The 16,918-nt window shown below is 46.8% G+C and overlaps 1 protein-coding gene across 1 annotated transcript in view; it reads left to right on the top strand.

The window, feature by feature from the left end:
* Positions 1–8,953: 8,953 nt before the first annotated feature.
* GRIN3A (glutamate ionotropic receptor NMDA type subunit 3A) overlaps positions 8,954–16,918 on the top strand; it is a 68,289-nt gene continuing 60,324 nt past the window's right edge. The window contains exon 1 of the mRNA XM_072360142.1: positions 8,954–9,661. Coding sequence (XP_072216243.1) covers positions 8,954–9,661 — 708 coding nt within the window. The remainder of the gene's footprint in view (positions 9,662–16,918) is intronic.

Here is a 16,918-nt window from a genome sequence, read left to right as displayed (position 1 = left end):
TTCAGTTGTAGGGAGAAATTCTGAAAGTTGTGTCAAGGACAGAGCATAATTTTGCTTTATTAGAAGAAAGGAAGAAAAACATCTGAGCTCACAGGACCAGCGCACTTTGCAGTTCCCACTTTGTTCCTAGAGGCACAGGTTGTTAATAGCACACTCCCTCTTTCCCTCCGTCAGCTCACTTAGAGAAGCTGTTCTGCTATGGATAACCAGCACATGACAGTTCTTCCTACTAGCAGCCTCTCATCTGAGCTGTCTATGATCATAGCAACGCATCACACTTCTTACAAAAATCCTTTTAAAATGAAGAAAATAAAACTCAAGCTATCTATCAACAATTAATTAATAATTTATCTTCCAGATGCATCAAATTGCTTTGTCTTCCTTTTCAGCAATTCTTACAAAAAGCATCTATCAATAATAATTATTAGTAATAATGGTATTTATTAGTAACTATTAATTACTGTTGTACTATTTTTTTTTCCTTGGCTATTTGTCAAGGGGTGGGAACACACAAGGCTTCAGCCATAAGAAAAACTAAGTCTCATTCCATGTGCTGTCATTATGTTGCTTTTTTACAAAGCTTTTTACACACAACAGTGTGTTGTCTCGCCATGTTTAAGGGTACACCTTGATGCTTGCTTGTCACGCTGCGAGGAACCAGAGCAGTGCTGAAGTTGCATTTTGTAACAAGGTACTGGAACTGATTAAGGACCTACACAGTGCAGCTGGAAGGCACGCACCAATTTCCAAGCCCAGGATTATATCATAAACCCTGAGATATCTTTACTCGTTCTTCTCATAGGATATGTTTACCCCCTGCTAACCATCAACATGTTAAAAATACCTGTGCTTACTCCAACGCAGCCCATTCCTGCAATGAGAGTAATTTGGTGCTGGCGGTAGCACTCTGGATTTTCACAAGCATATTGTTAAAGGAAGCTTCTGTTTTTAAAAATAATCAGACTTCACTTTTCTTGAGCAGATATTTAAATTCCCCCATTCTTAGGTTGCTTAAGAGCATGACAAAACCCATTTGTCATATGTACACGTCTGATTTAACTATTGCTTCTTCTGCACCGCCTTACTAAGAGGGCATTCAGCATCACATTACTTAAGGGTTCTCTTGAACAAATGCCACACATCCAGTTCATCTATTTCCTTCTAAAAACATGACCTTGGGTGAATGCCATTCTCACTTGTACTTTATCTCTCATGTCAGCATTTTACAGTCATTTCCCTTTTGCCACTGTAATCTCCTATGTGAGCCTAATCCTGCCGACCTCTTCCATTGTTCAGCTTCCTAAGATGTTTACTGGTATCTTTTTTCCTGATACCATTTTGAAGAGGGAATAATTGTAATTCAGACTACATCGTAGGTTATGTACCTGCCTGTTGTTGAGCCCACATGTGTAGAAACATACGGCTCCTTGATGCAGAAGACTTTTATCTCCATTCATGAACGTGGCCTTATCAGGGTATTCGATATAAATAGATAGATTGAATAGAATCATAGAATCATCAAGGTTGGAAAAGACCACTGAGGTCGCCCAGTCCTACCACACTTACTGACCGCGTTCCTAAGTGCTACATCCACACATTTCTTGAACACCTCCAGGGACTCCACCACCTTGCTGGGCAGCCCTTTCTGACCACTCTTTCTGAGAAGAATTTTTCCTAATATCCAACCTGACCATTCCCTCCCATCCTACCACATGTCTCTCATTCCCTGTCTCATTTTATTTCCCCCTACATGGGAGAAAAGGCCGACATTCCCACCTCATCACAACCTCCTTTCATGGAGATGCAGAGGACAATTAAGGTCTTCCCTGAACCTCCTCTTCTCCAGACTGAACAATCCCAGTTCCCTCAGCTGCTCTTCTTAAGTTTTTCTAGGCCCTTCTCATCTTCATTGCCCTTCTCCAGACATGCACAGCTGACACCAGGTACCTCCTGGGACATTTTCTACTGAAGCAAAGGGTGAGCAAAATACATGGTCTGTCCCTGGGGCTCCCCAGATCACTAGCTCAGCACTATGACTGTGCATACAACAGGGTGATTTGGTTTCTTTTTTTCTCAGTATGCCACATCTTGAGGGAAACTTCAGCAAGAAGCAACTTTTAAGGAAGCAGTTTACCTGCCACAAACACATGCACACCAGCAAGATAATGCCATGCAAATGAAGCAAGTCACTGGAGATACCAGCACCCCTATAGCCAGGCAGGGGCTCTATCAACACGTGTGGTTGCTACTGTTAAAACATGTAAATGCAATTAAAACTGAAAAACAAGGGCCCAAGCAGGTTTTCCCTTCTGATGGAAGCTGAGGAGGCAGCTTGGCTGGAGGCTGGGACGGACACTCACCTCGTGCTATACCACATCCCTTAGTGCATCTCCATCAGGCTGCACAGCCCCAAGCATGCCTAAGGCAGTCATGTCTGCAGCTGGCGAGGGGACTCCTGTCCGACCCACTTTTGCTCTACTGGAAATTGTCGTTAATACCAACAGTTTTCACGAGGCTCTCCCTCCCACCCTGAGGTTTGCAGATTCAGCGCTTCCAATAGGCAAGTGTAAGGGTTAAGCCCACACTGCTGCTGCACAGGAGATGAGGCAGTTTGCCAATTTTGCAGCCCTCAGTAAACTTGACAGAATTGTTTAGCTGGACAAATTGGGTGAATTATCTCTTACACAGGTGCTGTTGTGGCCTTTCTAGAGTTTGCTTATGCAGTCTTTTCCTGTTTTTAACGCAGCCCTTAACATGTAACTGTGATAAGTACCTGTGATATCACTCCTCCCATCTCTTTCCCATCTCTAAGACCAGAGGCAGCAAAAAATATGTGATCCTGCCAGGGCCATGTGGTGGGGTGTGCCCTCCTCTTGTGGTGGAAATTGAAGGCTTTGCCTGGAAGTCCAATGGTCTTCCTTCATCTTTACTGAGCATTTACACTAAGTGGCCTACTGAAATGAATCGAAGCAGCACAAAGGTTGCACACAGCCCATAATAACCATATATTTGGAGCAGAGGTGTGTGGGAAATCATGCAATGCAGAGGATGCCATGCCAGCAAATCAGCACTGACATTTTCTTAAAAATGATGCATTTGCTCAGTTAGGAGGTAAGGTGCCTATCTGACCTCCCTATTCAAATGACACTGATATTGCCCATAATTTTGACATGAACTTCAGAGGGTATTCTCTCCCTTTTTCTTCTTGTTGCTTCCTCAGTTCTTCACAAACATGGCTGTCATCCTGGAATACAGATGCAAAAGTATACAGGCAAAGTTGCATTAAATTCAGATTGGTCCTACATGGGTCCGATGGCATCAAGTTTTCATGAATAAGACCCTTAGTGGGGCCAATGCAGAAAAACCCCCACTATGAAAGAACAGCTGGGGGAGGGAACACCTGCCTGCCTGCTGACAAAAAGCCAGAAAAATGTCACTGCATTCACAGCAGTAGCATTTGAACACAAGCACACAACACCCTCAGAGCCACTCCCGTGCTCTCTACTCAGGGCTTGCCAGCACAGCACACAGAAGCTGGCCAGCAGTGGGGATGATTTTTCTTCCTTAATGACTCCCTGCAGATGATGTTCTTCCTCTTTGACTCAGTTCTGAAACATTTCTGGCACATAGTGGGGCTTTTTTATAGAGTTTAAGAGGCCCACGGTCAGCAGATCAAGGGAGGTGATCCTGCCCCTCTACTCTGTGATGGTGAGACCTCTCCTGGAGTACTGCATCCAGATGTGGAGTCTTCAGTACAGGAAAGACATGGGTCTGTTGGAGTGTATCCAGAGTTGGGCCACAAAAATGATCCAAGGGATGGAACACCTCTCCTAAGAGGACAGGCTGAGAGCTGGGACTATTCAGCCTGGAGAAGAAAAGACTCCAGGGAGACCTGGGAGCAGCCTTTCTGTATCTAGAGGGGAGCTACAGGAAAGAAGGAGGGTTAGTAGGATCTGTGATGACAGAACAAGAGGAAATGGTTTCATACTAAAAGAGAGGATATTTAGATTAGATATAAGGGAAAGTGGAAAAAAAGTTTTCTACAGTAAGGGTAGAAAAGTACTGGAATAAGTTGCCCAGAGATGTGGTGGAAGCCTCATCGCTGGAGATGCTCAATGCCAGGCTGGACTGGGCTCTGAGCACCTGATCTAGCTGTACGTGGCTGTATTCACTGCAAGGGAGTGGGACTAGAGGATCTATAAGGGTCCCTTCCAACTCAAACTGTTCTATGATTCTATGACTCCAGTACTCAGAAGGCTGCAACAGGCTTTACATTAAACCAGACCTTGGATCCTCAGAAAAACATCCCTCTAAGCCAAGGGTCTCCCAGAGGCTCTCTCTCTGTGCCTTACATTGTGCTGCTATAAGCAGTGGTGGGCCCATTCCTTGCTACTGAAGCTGCTTTCATTGCCACCATATTAACCTAGAGGGAGCAACATGGGAGATTTGATAACACAGCGGAGGAGTCAAAAATAAAAGCAGCTACAGGCAGTGGCAGAAATTCAGGGAGTCATATCCACAGGCTTAGCACTCAACTAGAGTATTAAGGTGCTTTGGTACTGGTTATGGCTTTGCCCAGCTTTAATGTATCTCAATGGAGAGAAAACAAGGAGGCCTGCAGGCGGACCAGCAAGGAAGGAAGAAAACAAGACAAAACATCAAACTCAAAATATATAGCATGAAAATAATACATGGCAATTGGGGATCTCACGAAGGCTTTATAGCTGCTTGTTTGGGAAGATATACACCACCACATCCACCAAGTAGCAATAAAACGAGTCATTGGATCACTCACATTAACAGAGCACCTGCAAGGATACTTGTACTTCCTCCTTCTGGCAACAGAAAACGGTCTGTCTCACAGTAAGAGCTGAGCCCACTGTAGGCACCTCAATATCTTGGCCTGACTTGTGAGCATCACTTCCACTTCAGAGAGATGTTCAGGAGCCAACAGCAAGCCTGCCTACACCAGGAAACCTGCAGGCATAAATCTGGAGTGGCTGTGCCCTGTAGGTTCATACGAGGCCAGCACTAGGGCAAGGCAAAGCTTTTCAGGCATAATAACCTACTTAACATGTTTAGTGCAGTTTTGGGTTTCTGAAGGTATCTGCAAACTCATAAATACTCCTGGCTGGAAAAAGATTTGTGGAGAAGAGAATGCAAAAACACTGAGATTTTTTATTTTGCCTCTTCTCTTCCTCCTTAAAATGGCACTTAAAATGTAAAACAGGGCATGTTGAAATGTCTGTAACTTTATTTAGATAAATTTGGACATCTAAATAGAAAAAAGTAATTTACTCTTTGTTGGTGAGAAACTAAGCTTTTCTCTAATTCTCATTTCTTAATGACAATTATCATCAGTGGAAGAAAAAAAAAGAAAGAAAGAAAAAAAAAAAAGGAAAAAGAAAAAGAAAAAGAAGAAAAAAGAAAAGAATTTCATTGCAGACTGACCCATAATAAGTCTCTTACCCACTCCAGGGATAGAGGTAGTGTGTGATACCCTGAATCTCAGCTGATGACTTCAGCATTCTGAAAACCAGGGCGGATGAACACGAGTGGAAGCAAAGGGCTCTCACACTCTGCCAAGTGCAAGCAGACTGCCTTACTCCAAGCAGGCTGTGTTGCTTGAAGGGAATGGGCCTTGCAGAAGGATGCCGTGACACACAAGAGGACAATTGTTCTGCATCCCAGAACACAGACAAAGAAATGACAATGAACCAAGAAACTAGAGAAGTAACAGCAAGAGAAACACAAGCAGTGATTTTAATCACATTTCCCCAATGCATTTTTCATTGCTGATGGGTTCTCCCCAGCTTTAAGGGATGGAGGCTGAGTGCTTTCTTTGGCTGCAGCTTCCCAGCAGGCAGTGCCACCAGTGCTGTGTGCTCAGGGTTACTCAAGGGGATGGCTGACTCAGAGCGGGCCTGCCGTGATCTGCCTGGTCTCATTTCAGCTCGGAAGGGAGAGCAGAGCAGATGCTGTGGCTGCAGCCCCCATGAGGAAGGGGAAAGCAGAAGGCAGTTCTGAGGCCAGAGATGAAAAAAGTCACTCATCTGTCAAACTTTAAAAAGTTATTCTGCTTTGGAAGAGGGACAGCTAAAAAGCAGGGTGCCGCTGACTCTGAGTGGGCTCAAATCCCTTTTATCAGACCCAACAAATTGTGCCTCTTTTCCACATGTATATTTGTGCAAATAAAGTCATGCAAAAATTGACTGTACAACTTTCCAAACGCTGCGTGTGTATACTTTGACAAAGTTTGTACCTTTTTTTTCAGACTAATTTCTACAAATATTTCAGCCTCTTAAAGAACAGCACATGTAAGGTTTTGAATATTCTTCAGTCAAGCCCATGAGTAAGCACTTTGGTTTTGTGTAGAACTTCATTAATAATCAGGAGTATATGGGTAAAAATAAAGGCTACAAAGAAAACCGGTAACAATTTGTTGCCATAAGTAATAAATATGTACAGTGCTACAGTCATTCAAGTCAAAACAATCACAGGATCGTTAAGGTTGGATCATACAGACCACCTGCAGTCTGCCCACTGTGCTCTGCTGAAGATACCGTGCACGGCCATTTGCTGTGAACCACTCAGAAATGGGCTCTGCACCAGGAACTACCTACAGCAGAAGTCCCAGCCCTGGTACCCATGGTCACCAAGGAACTGGTACCTGCTTTGAGATCATCCACAAACAAGCAGACAAATGGATACACTGATATCCAATTCTTAATTAAATTCTTCTGTAATTTTCAGAGCTTTTCCAATAATCAGCTTGATGACATTTTCTGAGAAGCTTTATTTTTTAACTAGCACAACCTGTGCCCTGAAGCCAGACAAGGATCCACTCCAATGAAGTTTCAAATAAATGGTCCTTTAGGCTATCTGTTATTGTTTCTTCTAAAACTTGGAATGCATTTTATCCAATGACCAGACTTCAGGCTGCGTACTTCTGAAACCTAATTACTTTAAATCTTAGTCTAGAGATCACAGAGTCTCAAAGACTTGCTGGTTCCACTTGTGGCCCACAGAAACACCCTCTCTCACACTGGAGCCAGTGCCGCATGACCCAGTGAGAACTGGTTATTACTGAGCTACACAGCTGAGAAGTTACATGCTAAGCAGGCATTTCCAAGCCTGAGAAAAAGGATGCTAATATACAGGTAACTCTGAAAGCCAACTGTTGTGGCCTTGGGAAAATCAAAAACAGAATTAAAATCAAATAATAATAATAAAGAAAACAACACTGTTAAAGGCAGCAGTGCATATTGGCGTGAACACCACTCTGCCATTTGTGGCTGCCCAGCATGCAGCCACACGAGCCTAAAGGTGCAGTATGAAAGAAGCAGGGCTCACTTGGGCAATGGGAAGTGGCACGTGGGAATGAGGAGGTGCTGAAGCGATAGATCTGAGGGCGTAAGAGGTAAAACAGTTTTTGTCGAAATGCAGGAAAATGCAAAGACAACACCGAGTGTTGTGCACACCTCTGGGGGGCTCCTCTCACAGGAGACAGATTTAAAATACGTGCTGTAGAATTATATTAGCACAGAACTGTGTGAATTGGAAGGGACCCTTAAAGGCCATCTGGTCCAACCCCCTGCAGTGAACCGGGGCACCTACAGCTCCATCAGATGCTCAGAGCCCAGTCCAGCCTGACCTTGAGTGCCTCCAGGGATGGGGCATCCACCTCCTCACTGAGCAACATGTGCCAGTGCCTCACTGACCTGTTAGAGGGAAAAGACCACGTTCTTTATATAACATTGACTGCGTGTTTTCTTTAGACATAGATTTTTTGCCTGTCAATTAAATAATTTAATAATAATAATAATCATGAAAAGCTAATATAGAAGAAAGAGAGTGTACACCTCAGGGAGCAAATCTCTTAAAAAAAAATAATAATAAAGAAAAAGGGAAGCGGGGGAAGTGAAGAGCGAGAAGAGCTCCTGACACTAAGTATGAAGTGGGGGCAGGCGAGCTGAGGCTGCAGGACGGTTTCTGACCCCTTCAGGAGCGTAGGTCTGGGCGCAGGAGGCGGCAGCGGGTCAACACGGAGCTGGGAGCATCCCATACTGGGTCCTGGGGCTGAGCACGGAGCGTGGACGCCCGGCGGAGCACCGCAGCTCGGGCTCGCGCGAAATTAGCGGCTCTGAGGCGCAGCGGGGACTTTCCCCAGTCCCCTGCAGACGCAAACGCGCCTCTCCGCTCTGTTTTCTCCCGGGAGAAAGGTGTTCTGCCATAGAAACAACTGGAGAAAGCGCTCACGCCTCGCTGAGCGCAGCGATCGGGTCCCACGCGCTGAACAACACGCGCTGTCAAAGCGGCGGCAGGCAGACGGAGACACGCGGCGCTGCTCCCGAAGCGCACCCGCGGGCGGGGGCCGGGCGCTGACACCCCCCAGCTCTGCGCCCTACAGTCTCCCTCTCATCCTTCCCGCTGTTGCGGCGCTCCGCTCCGTCCGTCGGGGCCGTCCCGGCGCTCTCCCCCGGGGGAGGGAGCGAGCCCTCCCCGCCGCTCTCCATCCTCCCGCCGGGCGGGCGGCTCCCTGCCGGCGGGGGCGGCGGGGACTACAAGTCCCGGCTGCCCGGGGAGGAGCCGCTCGCCGTCCCTCCCGGTGGGAGCGCAGCGCAGCCCAGCGACCGCCCGCAGCCCCGCCGCCCGGCAACTTTTCTCGCTCTCTCCGGAGCCGGGCAGGGCAGCGCGCCGGGGGGCTGCGGAGCGGAGCCGGGCTGAGAGACGGCCGGGGGACGGCGCGGGGACAGGCACCGCGCGGGGAACCGCTGCGGAGGCGGCGTGGGGGGCCGCCCCGGGGCCGTCCGGCTGCAGCCCGGGCTCCGCGAGGGGCGGGCCGGGGGCTGAGCCCCCCCCACTCCCTCCGGCCCCGGGGCGGGGGCGCGGCGGCGGGGCCCCATGGGCGGCGGCGGGGGCGGCTCTGCGCCGGGTTCGCCCGCCGCGGCTGATGCCGCTGCCGGCCGCGTGCGGGGCGGCTGAAGCGGGGTGGGCCGGGGCCGGGGGTGGCGGCGGGCGGCGGCAGCGGGCCATGTGTCGGCCGGGGGTGCGCGGGCTCCTGGGCCGGGCGTGCCTGCTGCTGCTGCCGCCCTGCGCCCTGGTGCTGGCGGCGGTGCCCGGCTCCGCGTCCCACCCGCAGCCCTGCCAGATCCTGCGGCGCATCGGGCACACCGTCAGGGTGGGGGCCACCCACCTGCAGCCCCGCGCCCCCGCCGCCGCTTGGAGCGGGGAGGCTGCGGGCGGCGGCCCCGAGGGGGAGGTTGCGGCGGGGGCCCGGGGCCGCCGGCCGGGGGGCGGCGGGGAGCGGCGGCCGGGGCCCGCTCCCTCGCCGCGGGACGCGCTACTGCTGGCCGTGGCGAATCTCAACGGCGTGGCCGGGCTGCTGCCCTACAACCTGTCCCTGGAGGTGGTGATGGCGATCGAGGCGGGGCTGGGCGACCTGCCCCTATTCCCCTTTTCTTCCCCCAGCGCCTCGTGGAGCAACGACCCCGTCTCCTTCCTGCAGAGCCTCTGCCACACCGTGGTGGTGCAGGGGGTCTCCGCCATCCTCGCCTTCCCGCAGAGCCGCGGGGAGATGCTGGAGCTGGACTTCGTCTCGGCGGCGCTGCGCGTCCCCGTGGTCAGCATCGTGCTGGGAGAGTTCCCCCGGCGGAGCCCGGTAAGGAGATGTGGGGGAGGAGGGGGAGCGGCGCCGTGCCCGCATCCCGGGAGTTCTGCGGGAAGGGGGTCGGGGAGCGGGGTCCGGCGTGGGGAACGCGCGAAAGGATTCGGGGCCGCCCGTCCTGAGCCCTCTCCCCCTTCCAGCATCCTTTCCTTGTGGTGGCGGGGTACGAGCATCCTCTTTTTTGCACAAGAGGCGACGACTCGGGGATGAGAGCGAAGTTGCGAGCGCGGCGTGGTTTGCCGTGCGGAGTTGCGGGGCTGAGATGAGATAGCGGCTCCTGTGCTGCAGCTCGTGCAGTGTGAGAGGCGATCCTCTGGATAAGCTTAACTTGGCTTTTGGAGAAGCTTCCCATAGCAAAAGAGGGTAGTTAGGCAAAGTGTGTGTGGGGAGGGGGGAGGGATTTGGGGGGCGCTCATGTCTTTATTTATTACTTTATATATTTATTAGTGGTAAAAATGCCTTGCAGGGTTCGTGTGTGGTAGTATCTATCGACTGTTTACTCGGTGACAGTTTTCAGGGAAGTTACTCGCTCTTACACGGCTTTTCATTGAGCATTTCTCTTACTTGTAGTTCGTGCATCGCTGCTAGTTTGATTCGTGGAGTACTGAAACGCTTACCTGAAACAGTAGAAACTGCAGTCTGACTGTGTCTGCGTTTGGTTGTGTAGCTGAAGTCACAGAATCAAAAGTCAGTGCCTAACTGCCTGAGGCACAACTTAAGGCTGCGTCCCAGGAGTGCTGAATTTTCTGCCATGCGGAGGTGGCATCGTTGTGTTTTAAGCTCCGGGAAAAGGCGATGATGGTTCAGTATGTTGCAAACGCAGGTTCAGTGTCAAAAGTCATGTCCAGGCGAAGGAGTGGGAAGAAAACACACTTTGTGTGGCCCACACGAGGGAAGTTGTGATGAGATGGCAGAAGCTTCCATTTAAGTAGCCAGGAGGAGCAGTTGTTTTATGTAGGAGGTAGCTCAACTTTGCGGTCAGAATTCAATCAGAAAAAAAAAATAAATACAAGATTACCAACTGAATTTTCTTAGCAAAAACAAACAGAAATCCCAGCCCGGATCAATATTTTCTGTATATTTTTTTGTGTGTTAAGACTGCGATAGAAAAGGTAGGAAAAGAGCTAGTTTGTATTTGGAGGTGTGACCACTGTGTGCTGCTCTAAACTCTGCTGGTTTTCACTAGCTTGGCAAGACAGGTAGAGGGTTTCTCTACAGATTATGCCTAAACTCAAGGATGATCCAGACCACTGAATGCCCCTGTTGGTATGTGCTTGGTGCCTATTGCACCCAAATGAGCTGTGTCACCAGCCTACCCTGCAATTACATTCCCAGTTGTATCTGAGCTAGCAGCCAAAGCTCCCTGAAGACCAGAGCCTGAACCATCTCCATGCCCTGTTAGAATTATTTTCTGTTCCAAGCCAGATGGGGATAAGTTCATGTGAAGCTGCCTGAGGACGCAACATATGTTAAATGCATATCATGCAGGACAGCAGTCATTGTTCCTTTCACAGACTTCATGGTTCCTCCTTAACTTTTACACTCTTCTCAGTGGTGAGCCAACTGTTTTCATTGGATAAATCTGTCCAAATCAGGACTTTGTTCCTAAGCAGACGTTTAAATGTTGTTGTTGTCTGTGACGGTGAAACCAATGCCAGACTTTAAACCTGTGTTTAAGTGCTGAGGAGATTCAGGTGTTTTTTTCATATCAACTTTAAAAAAATAAAATAAATAAATAAATAAATAAAATTAGAAAGAAATCATTCTTCAAGGCTTTGTGGGTATTAAAAAATCTCATCTATATTTAAAGGCCAGCCAGTAATACAAATCTATTCACCTCCAAGATTGGCTTGGAGAGCCTGCACATCCTTCTGAATACTTAACAAACACGGTTCAGAAGCTAACTCGGGAGGCCTCACCTCATGTGCTTCCCAGACTGCAGGATTTCCAACACCATCTCGGGCCTGGGAGGGCCAGCTTGGTTGTTCTGATGGCTTATTGCCCCAGGCAGGGGTTTTGTCAGTCTCCATGCTGTGCTAGCACTGGTGTGGATCCAATATCTTAATGGCCTCCAGGCCTAAAAGCCCCAAGGCCACAAGCTGACTGCTGCTGGCTACAGGCAGCATTAGAGCAGACTACAGTGAGTGGTGCTGTGGTTTGGTGAGATGGGCTATGCCGCTAAATAGGCTGAGAAGCCAACTTTTTCGAGTTGGGAAGTAATGAAAGGTGTTGAGGGCAGTAATCTCATTCTTCCCTGAGAGGTGGTTGGGCCCTGGGATGGACACCAAGCTGCTGGAACTCATGGGTTGTTTGGATACCGCCCTCAGACATGGGGGCTTGAATTTTGGGTGGTGCTGTGTGGAGTCAGGGCTTGGACTCAGTGATCCTGTTGGGTCACTTTCAGCTCTGGATAATCTGTGACTGTGTTTCTGGTGTGGAAGCCATCAGCCCTGAGAAGCCTCCTGTCCTCCTCTGCTTGGCCAGGCTGTCCTATCCTCACTCCTGCACAGCAGCATGCCCCAGGGCACGGCCTGCAGGCCCATGGCTTTCCAGCTGGAGTAGCAGCGAGCCCACAGCACGTTTGTCCTTGAAGAGCATTGCCTACCGCCTGTCATGTTGGTAATGTTGCAGACGTGCGAACAAATATGACATCTGCTAGGTGCTGTAGCAGCCCATCCTCAGAATGACTTGAAGCTTCTGTTAGGGTTGTTTTAGGGGAACAGCAAGGTCTAGTTTTTCAAGTTATGCCACGATGGGAACAAATAAATATAATACTTGTGCTGCTGCTGAATATTAACAACCTTATTCCTTCATATGAAAGTTTATAATAAGCAGATTTTCATTGTAATTGAAAAGAACTTGGATTTTTTAGTAAGTCTTCTGTAATGTGGCACAAAGCAATACTTGCAATGAAGAGAAGGACCAGGATCTGAAACTGAAATCCATTTTAATAGCACTGGCTGTTGCCTCCATCACATGTGATGGTGTGGTTAAAACATGTAAAGTTGAGAGGGACGCAGTGTCAAAGCTGGGCACTGGAAGCCAGCTGGGTGCTTAGTGCTTTTGAATGCTGTGTCTGAGCATCTTTCGAATGCCTGTTCTTCATTAAAATCTCCTCTTCTGAGGTTCAGAGAATGACAAAGCTAACAGCGTTCCCCCACAACAATTAACAATGACTTGGCAAGAGCCATCATGGAGATACAGTGCTGAGGGTTGTGTATATAAGAACACACACACAGCTTCCAGGGATGCTCTGCAGAGTAAAATATGACATATTTTTCTTTCACTTTGATTTGTATATGCTATTTAGTGACTAACGTAGACTGACAGTAAATCCAGACGCTGTTGTGACCTGAAAGAAGCTGTTTACTTTTCTGAGTTTGCTGTCAGTCCTGTAAATTTTCACACTCTCAGTAAGCAAAAGTAACAATTTATCACCGTCATTCAGCAAGCAGAAAACCACTGGATTCCTTTATTGCTAACACGAATGCAGATCACATTGAAGCTTTGACAGATCATTATTTTGGAAATAGCAGCTCACAAGCACTGATGTCACTGAGGCAGGACTTACCTTGTTAATTTTTTCATAACACACACTTTTTTCTTTTCAATACTGCTAATGTCATTAGCTATTTTCCCAGAGAGGAAACTGCAAACAGTACTAGAGAGCATGAACCACAAATAAATACAGTGATACCATTTGTAGTGCAGAGCTGGGAGTTTGGGAAGGATAGCCTGTACTTTCTATTTTGCAGGTGATAGTATCAGGAACACAAGGGAGATAATATTTGCAGCAGCTTTTGTCTGAACTTAAGAGCTAATGGACTATTTTCAGGGGGCTTCAGATAAATCGGTAGACCTAATGTCTTTTAGCATTAGAAGGATTCTTTCCAGAGCAGCAAAACAGAACAAAATAAATCTGAATCATCTTGGTTCCTGCATGGCCAGTCCATACTTCATTTGGTTTCCGGAGTAACTGGAATTGCCAACACTTCTGATAACTGCTATGACTTCAGAAAGGGTAAAAAGAATACATAAATCATGTCAAGAGTTTTAGTTTAAGCAGTGAGTTTCCTGACAAATTAGCAACCTCAAGCTCAGAGCCGAGGATCTAAAAGCAAATGACCATTAGCATTTAACTTTAAAGGGATTAAGTTCTCTTTTGGAAAGAAAAGGGGCATGGGGGTGTGGAAGAGCTGTGCAGCTGATAGCGCAGACACTTCTTTTCCTCCTTCAAGCCATAATTGCATGAGAAAGTTATTTCTGATCTTCAAAAAAAATGGACTACAAATCTGCTATTAAGCGAGTCTTTTTACACTGACCCCTAATGTCTTACCTCCTGTGGTCAGCTCTCCTAGAGCCATTAATTCTTTTAAACACAAACTTAAGAGGTGTAATTCACATTTTGCTAGCAGTGTTGTTGTCGTAGTGCCATGAGAGCGATCTCTTTGTTGCAGCAGCCCTCTGTTAAACCTCAGCAGTGCCATGTTTGCTGACTGATCCCATTTCAGTCGAGGTGAGCTCTGGTACCTGCTGAGCACTGCCACATCCTGCCTCTCACTTGCTCCCCGCTGATATCATACATTGTCCTCAGATTGTTACTTTGAGAATGGTTCGTACCTGTGGCCCAGCGTAGTGTTGAGCATCACAAGCTGTGAGACATGCGCAGTTTCAGTGTTTGCTGAAGGCCAGTCTGTCTGTTACCATAAACTTAGAATAAGCTGAGGGAAGAAAGGAGTTGTTTGTGTTCTGGCCCATGATCAGAAAGCTCCCAGGTTTCCTGAAAGCCAGAAGTGGTGGTGTAACACTTGAAAGTTGCATTGGCTTCTGATGCATTATGAGGTCTTCTCCTCAGCACTGTAGGTCAGAGTGTGTTTATTTTTTTGGAATGCAGGAGAGTGGTGAGAGTTTATTTACTTCAAATCTCTCCCTGAATCAATTCAACATCACATTGAGGTAGAAGGAGCCAGTGCTGTGCTGGAGCGCACTTTTCCAAGTCTCACCTTTCAGCACTGTTTCCAACACCTCTTCTTTAGAAGGACGCCCCTCAGAAAGCCATTAAATTTGCTATCCTGCCACTGGGCTTCTGAAATTAAGGGATCTTGCAGCTTACAGTATTTTACTGTGATATGTGATAAATATACCTTGAGTTGCAAGAATGCATTTTCTTAGCTGCTTTATTGCTTGTGGAGGAACAGTATTACGAGGTGAAGGAGTGTTTTTAAAAGTACTATTTTGGGACTTCATGTTCTTTGTAACCCTAGAAACTTATCTAGTATTCTTTACCACCTAAGTTACTGTGAAATATTTCAGCAGGCTTCTTATACTTATCACCTGTGTTTCTTAAACATCTTTGGTGCAGAGGAGTGTTCTTGTTTTCTGGTATTTGTGGTTTGGTCAGCCACCAATCACAGTGTTATTCACAGTCCATACTTTATTGTACATTTTTATTTTCCTTTTTCCAAACAGTTGTTACTTAAGGAAATGTTGGCCATGCCTCAATCTGAGTGTCTGCTTGTTTCCAAGTTAGGAGGGCGTAAGTAGTACACACAGATCTAAGACATTGGAAACTGGGTAGCACAGTGTTATTTGAAATGTGTGCACCAGAGAGTCTCTGTTCAAGTAGCTTCAGCTTAACAGTGGGAAAACTGTCTCAATTACAGCAGTGGTTTATTACCCAGATTCAGAATGATCGCTGAGTCTATAATTATTTAGGGTATCTGACTTTGTGAATCTTTAGATAAAATTATATCAATGACTACTTTATTCTTGAAGTGCATCTACTTCTGTCAAGTTTTATCAAATCACGTAGTCAACTTCATAAGCTCTGTTGTGTTTTCAGTTACATCAATCCCATTTGAAAAGGGTGTAGAAGAGCTGCAACTGGGAAAGGAGGTGGGGGGGAAATTATTCTCACAGTTGAATATTGCATTGGAAGGCACATAGTACATAAACTAAGAAAATGGTCTTTATTGGATTGATACAGAAACTAAAAAACAAAGATACCTGCCTTGTAGCTTCATATGCATTTATCTCTCAGTCTCCTTCCTTGCTGTATTGGTCATACAGTACAAGATTTTGGAGAAAATAACTGAGCTGTCTATTAACAGGATTTCCTCATTCCCCATCATATGTTACTGCTGTGATGCAGGAAACACTGAGTTAGTGTCAGATTCCATTGCAAACTTGGTGTTTTCTTTTATGTTTTTGCTGTTACGGACATTCATAAAATGATATCTTTCTAATTGAAGAGATCTTTTGTAATACAGTGTACAGACGTTGATAATGAGTGATTAAATTATGACTGAGTTAAGTGTTTAATGCTTACTGTACTTAATGACACCTGCTGACAGAAGAAATACCCATGTGGCATTCAATAAATAAAAACTAAATTTTGGCCAAGCAAATTTGCTGGTAGGTATTACATGAATACAAAATTTAGGAAGTAAACAGGATATTGACAAAGAAAACATTATCTACAAATGTAAATTGGAGTGTTCAGTATAACTTCCACAATAATTTATTAACCACAAAAGCCTGAGCAACCCATATTTGCACTGGAATACATGGCAGACCTCAGTAAGCTGTTAATCAATTCAGTATTTACAATTAAATTCAAAGACAGCTTATAAACATTTTCTTCTAGGATACATTTAATGAATTCTTTATTATTTAAACGCATGAAATAATGCAAGCTCATGGCATTAGAACTCAAATCTGTTTTGGATTTAGCTACTCATTTGAGCCATCGAATAAAAATGTTTAGCCTGTGTGTTCTACTTACTTCCTGCCGAGACTTCCTTGCAATATTTGAATGTGAAAGAAATCTGGGTTTAGCAAGAAGCTGGATATTGGATGGCAGTGTGTGCTTGCAGTCTGGAAGGCCAACTGTGTATTGGGCTGCATTAAAAAAGGGGTGGCCAGCGGGGAGAGGGAGGCGGTTGTCCCCTTCTACTCAGCTCTTGTGAGGCCCCATCTGCAGTACTGCGTACAGGCCTGGGGCCCCCAGTACAGGAAGGATGTGGAGCTCTTGGTGTGGGTCCAGAGAAGGGCCACTAAGATGATCAGAGGGCTGGAGCATCTCTCCTGTTAGGAAAGGTTGAGGGAACTGGGCTTGCTTAGCTTGGAGAAGGTTCTGGGGAGACCTCATTGGGGTCTTCTAGTACTTGAAGGGCATTTGAACAGGAGGGGGAATTCCTGTTTACGAGGGTGGACAGTGATAGGACAAAGGGTAATGGCCTTAAACTAAAA

Source organism: Excalfactoria chinensis, chromosome Z (genome assembly GCF_039878825.1).
Source record: "Excalfactoria chinensis isolate bCotChi1 chromosome Z, bCotChi1.hap2, whole genome shotgun sequence".
NCBI classification, from domain to species: Eukaryota; Metazoa; Chordata; class Aves; order Galliformes; family Phasianidae; genus Excalfactoria; species Excalfactoria chinensis.
Note: the sequence above shows the minus strand (reverse complement) of the source record. Positions and strands in the feature narration are given on the sequence as shown.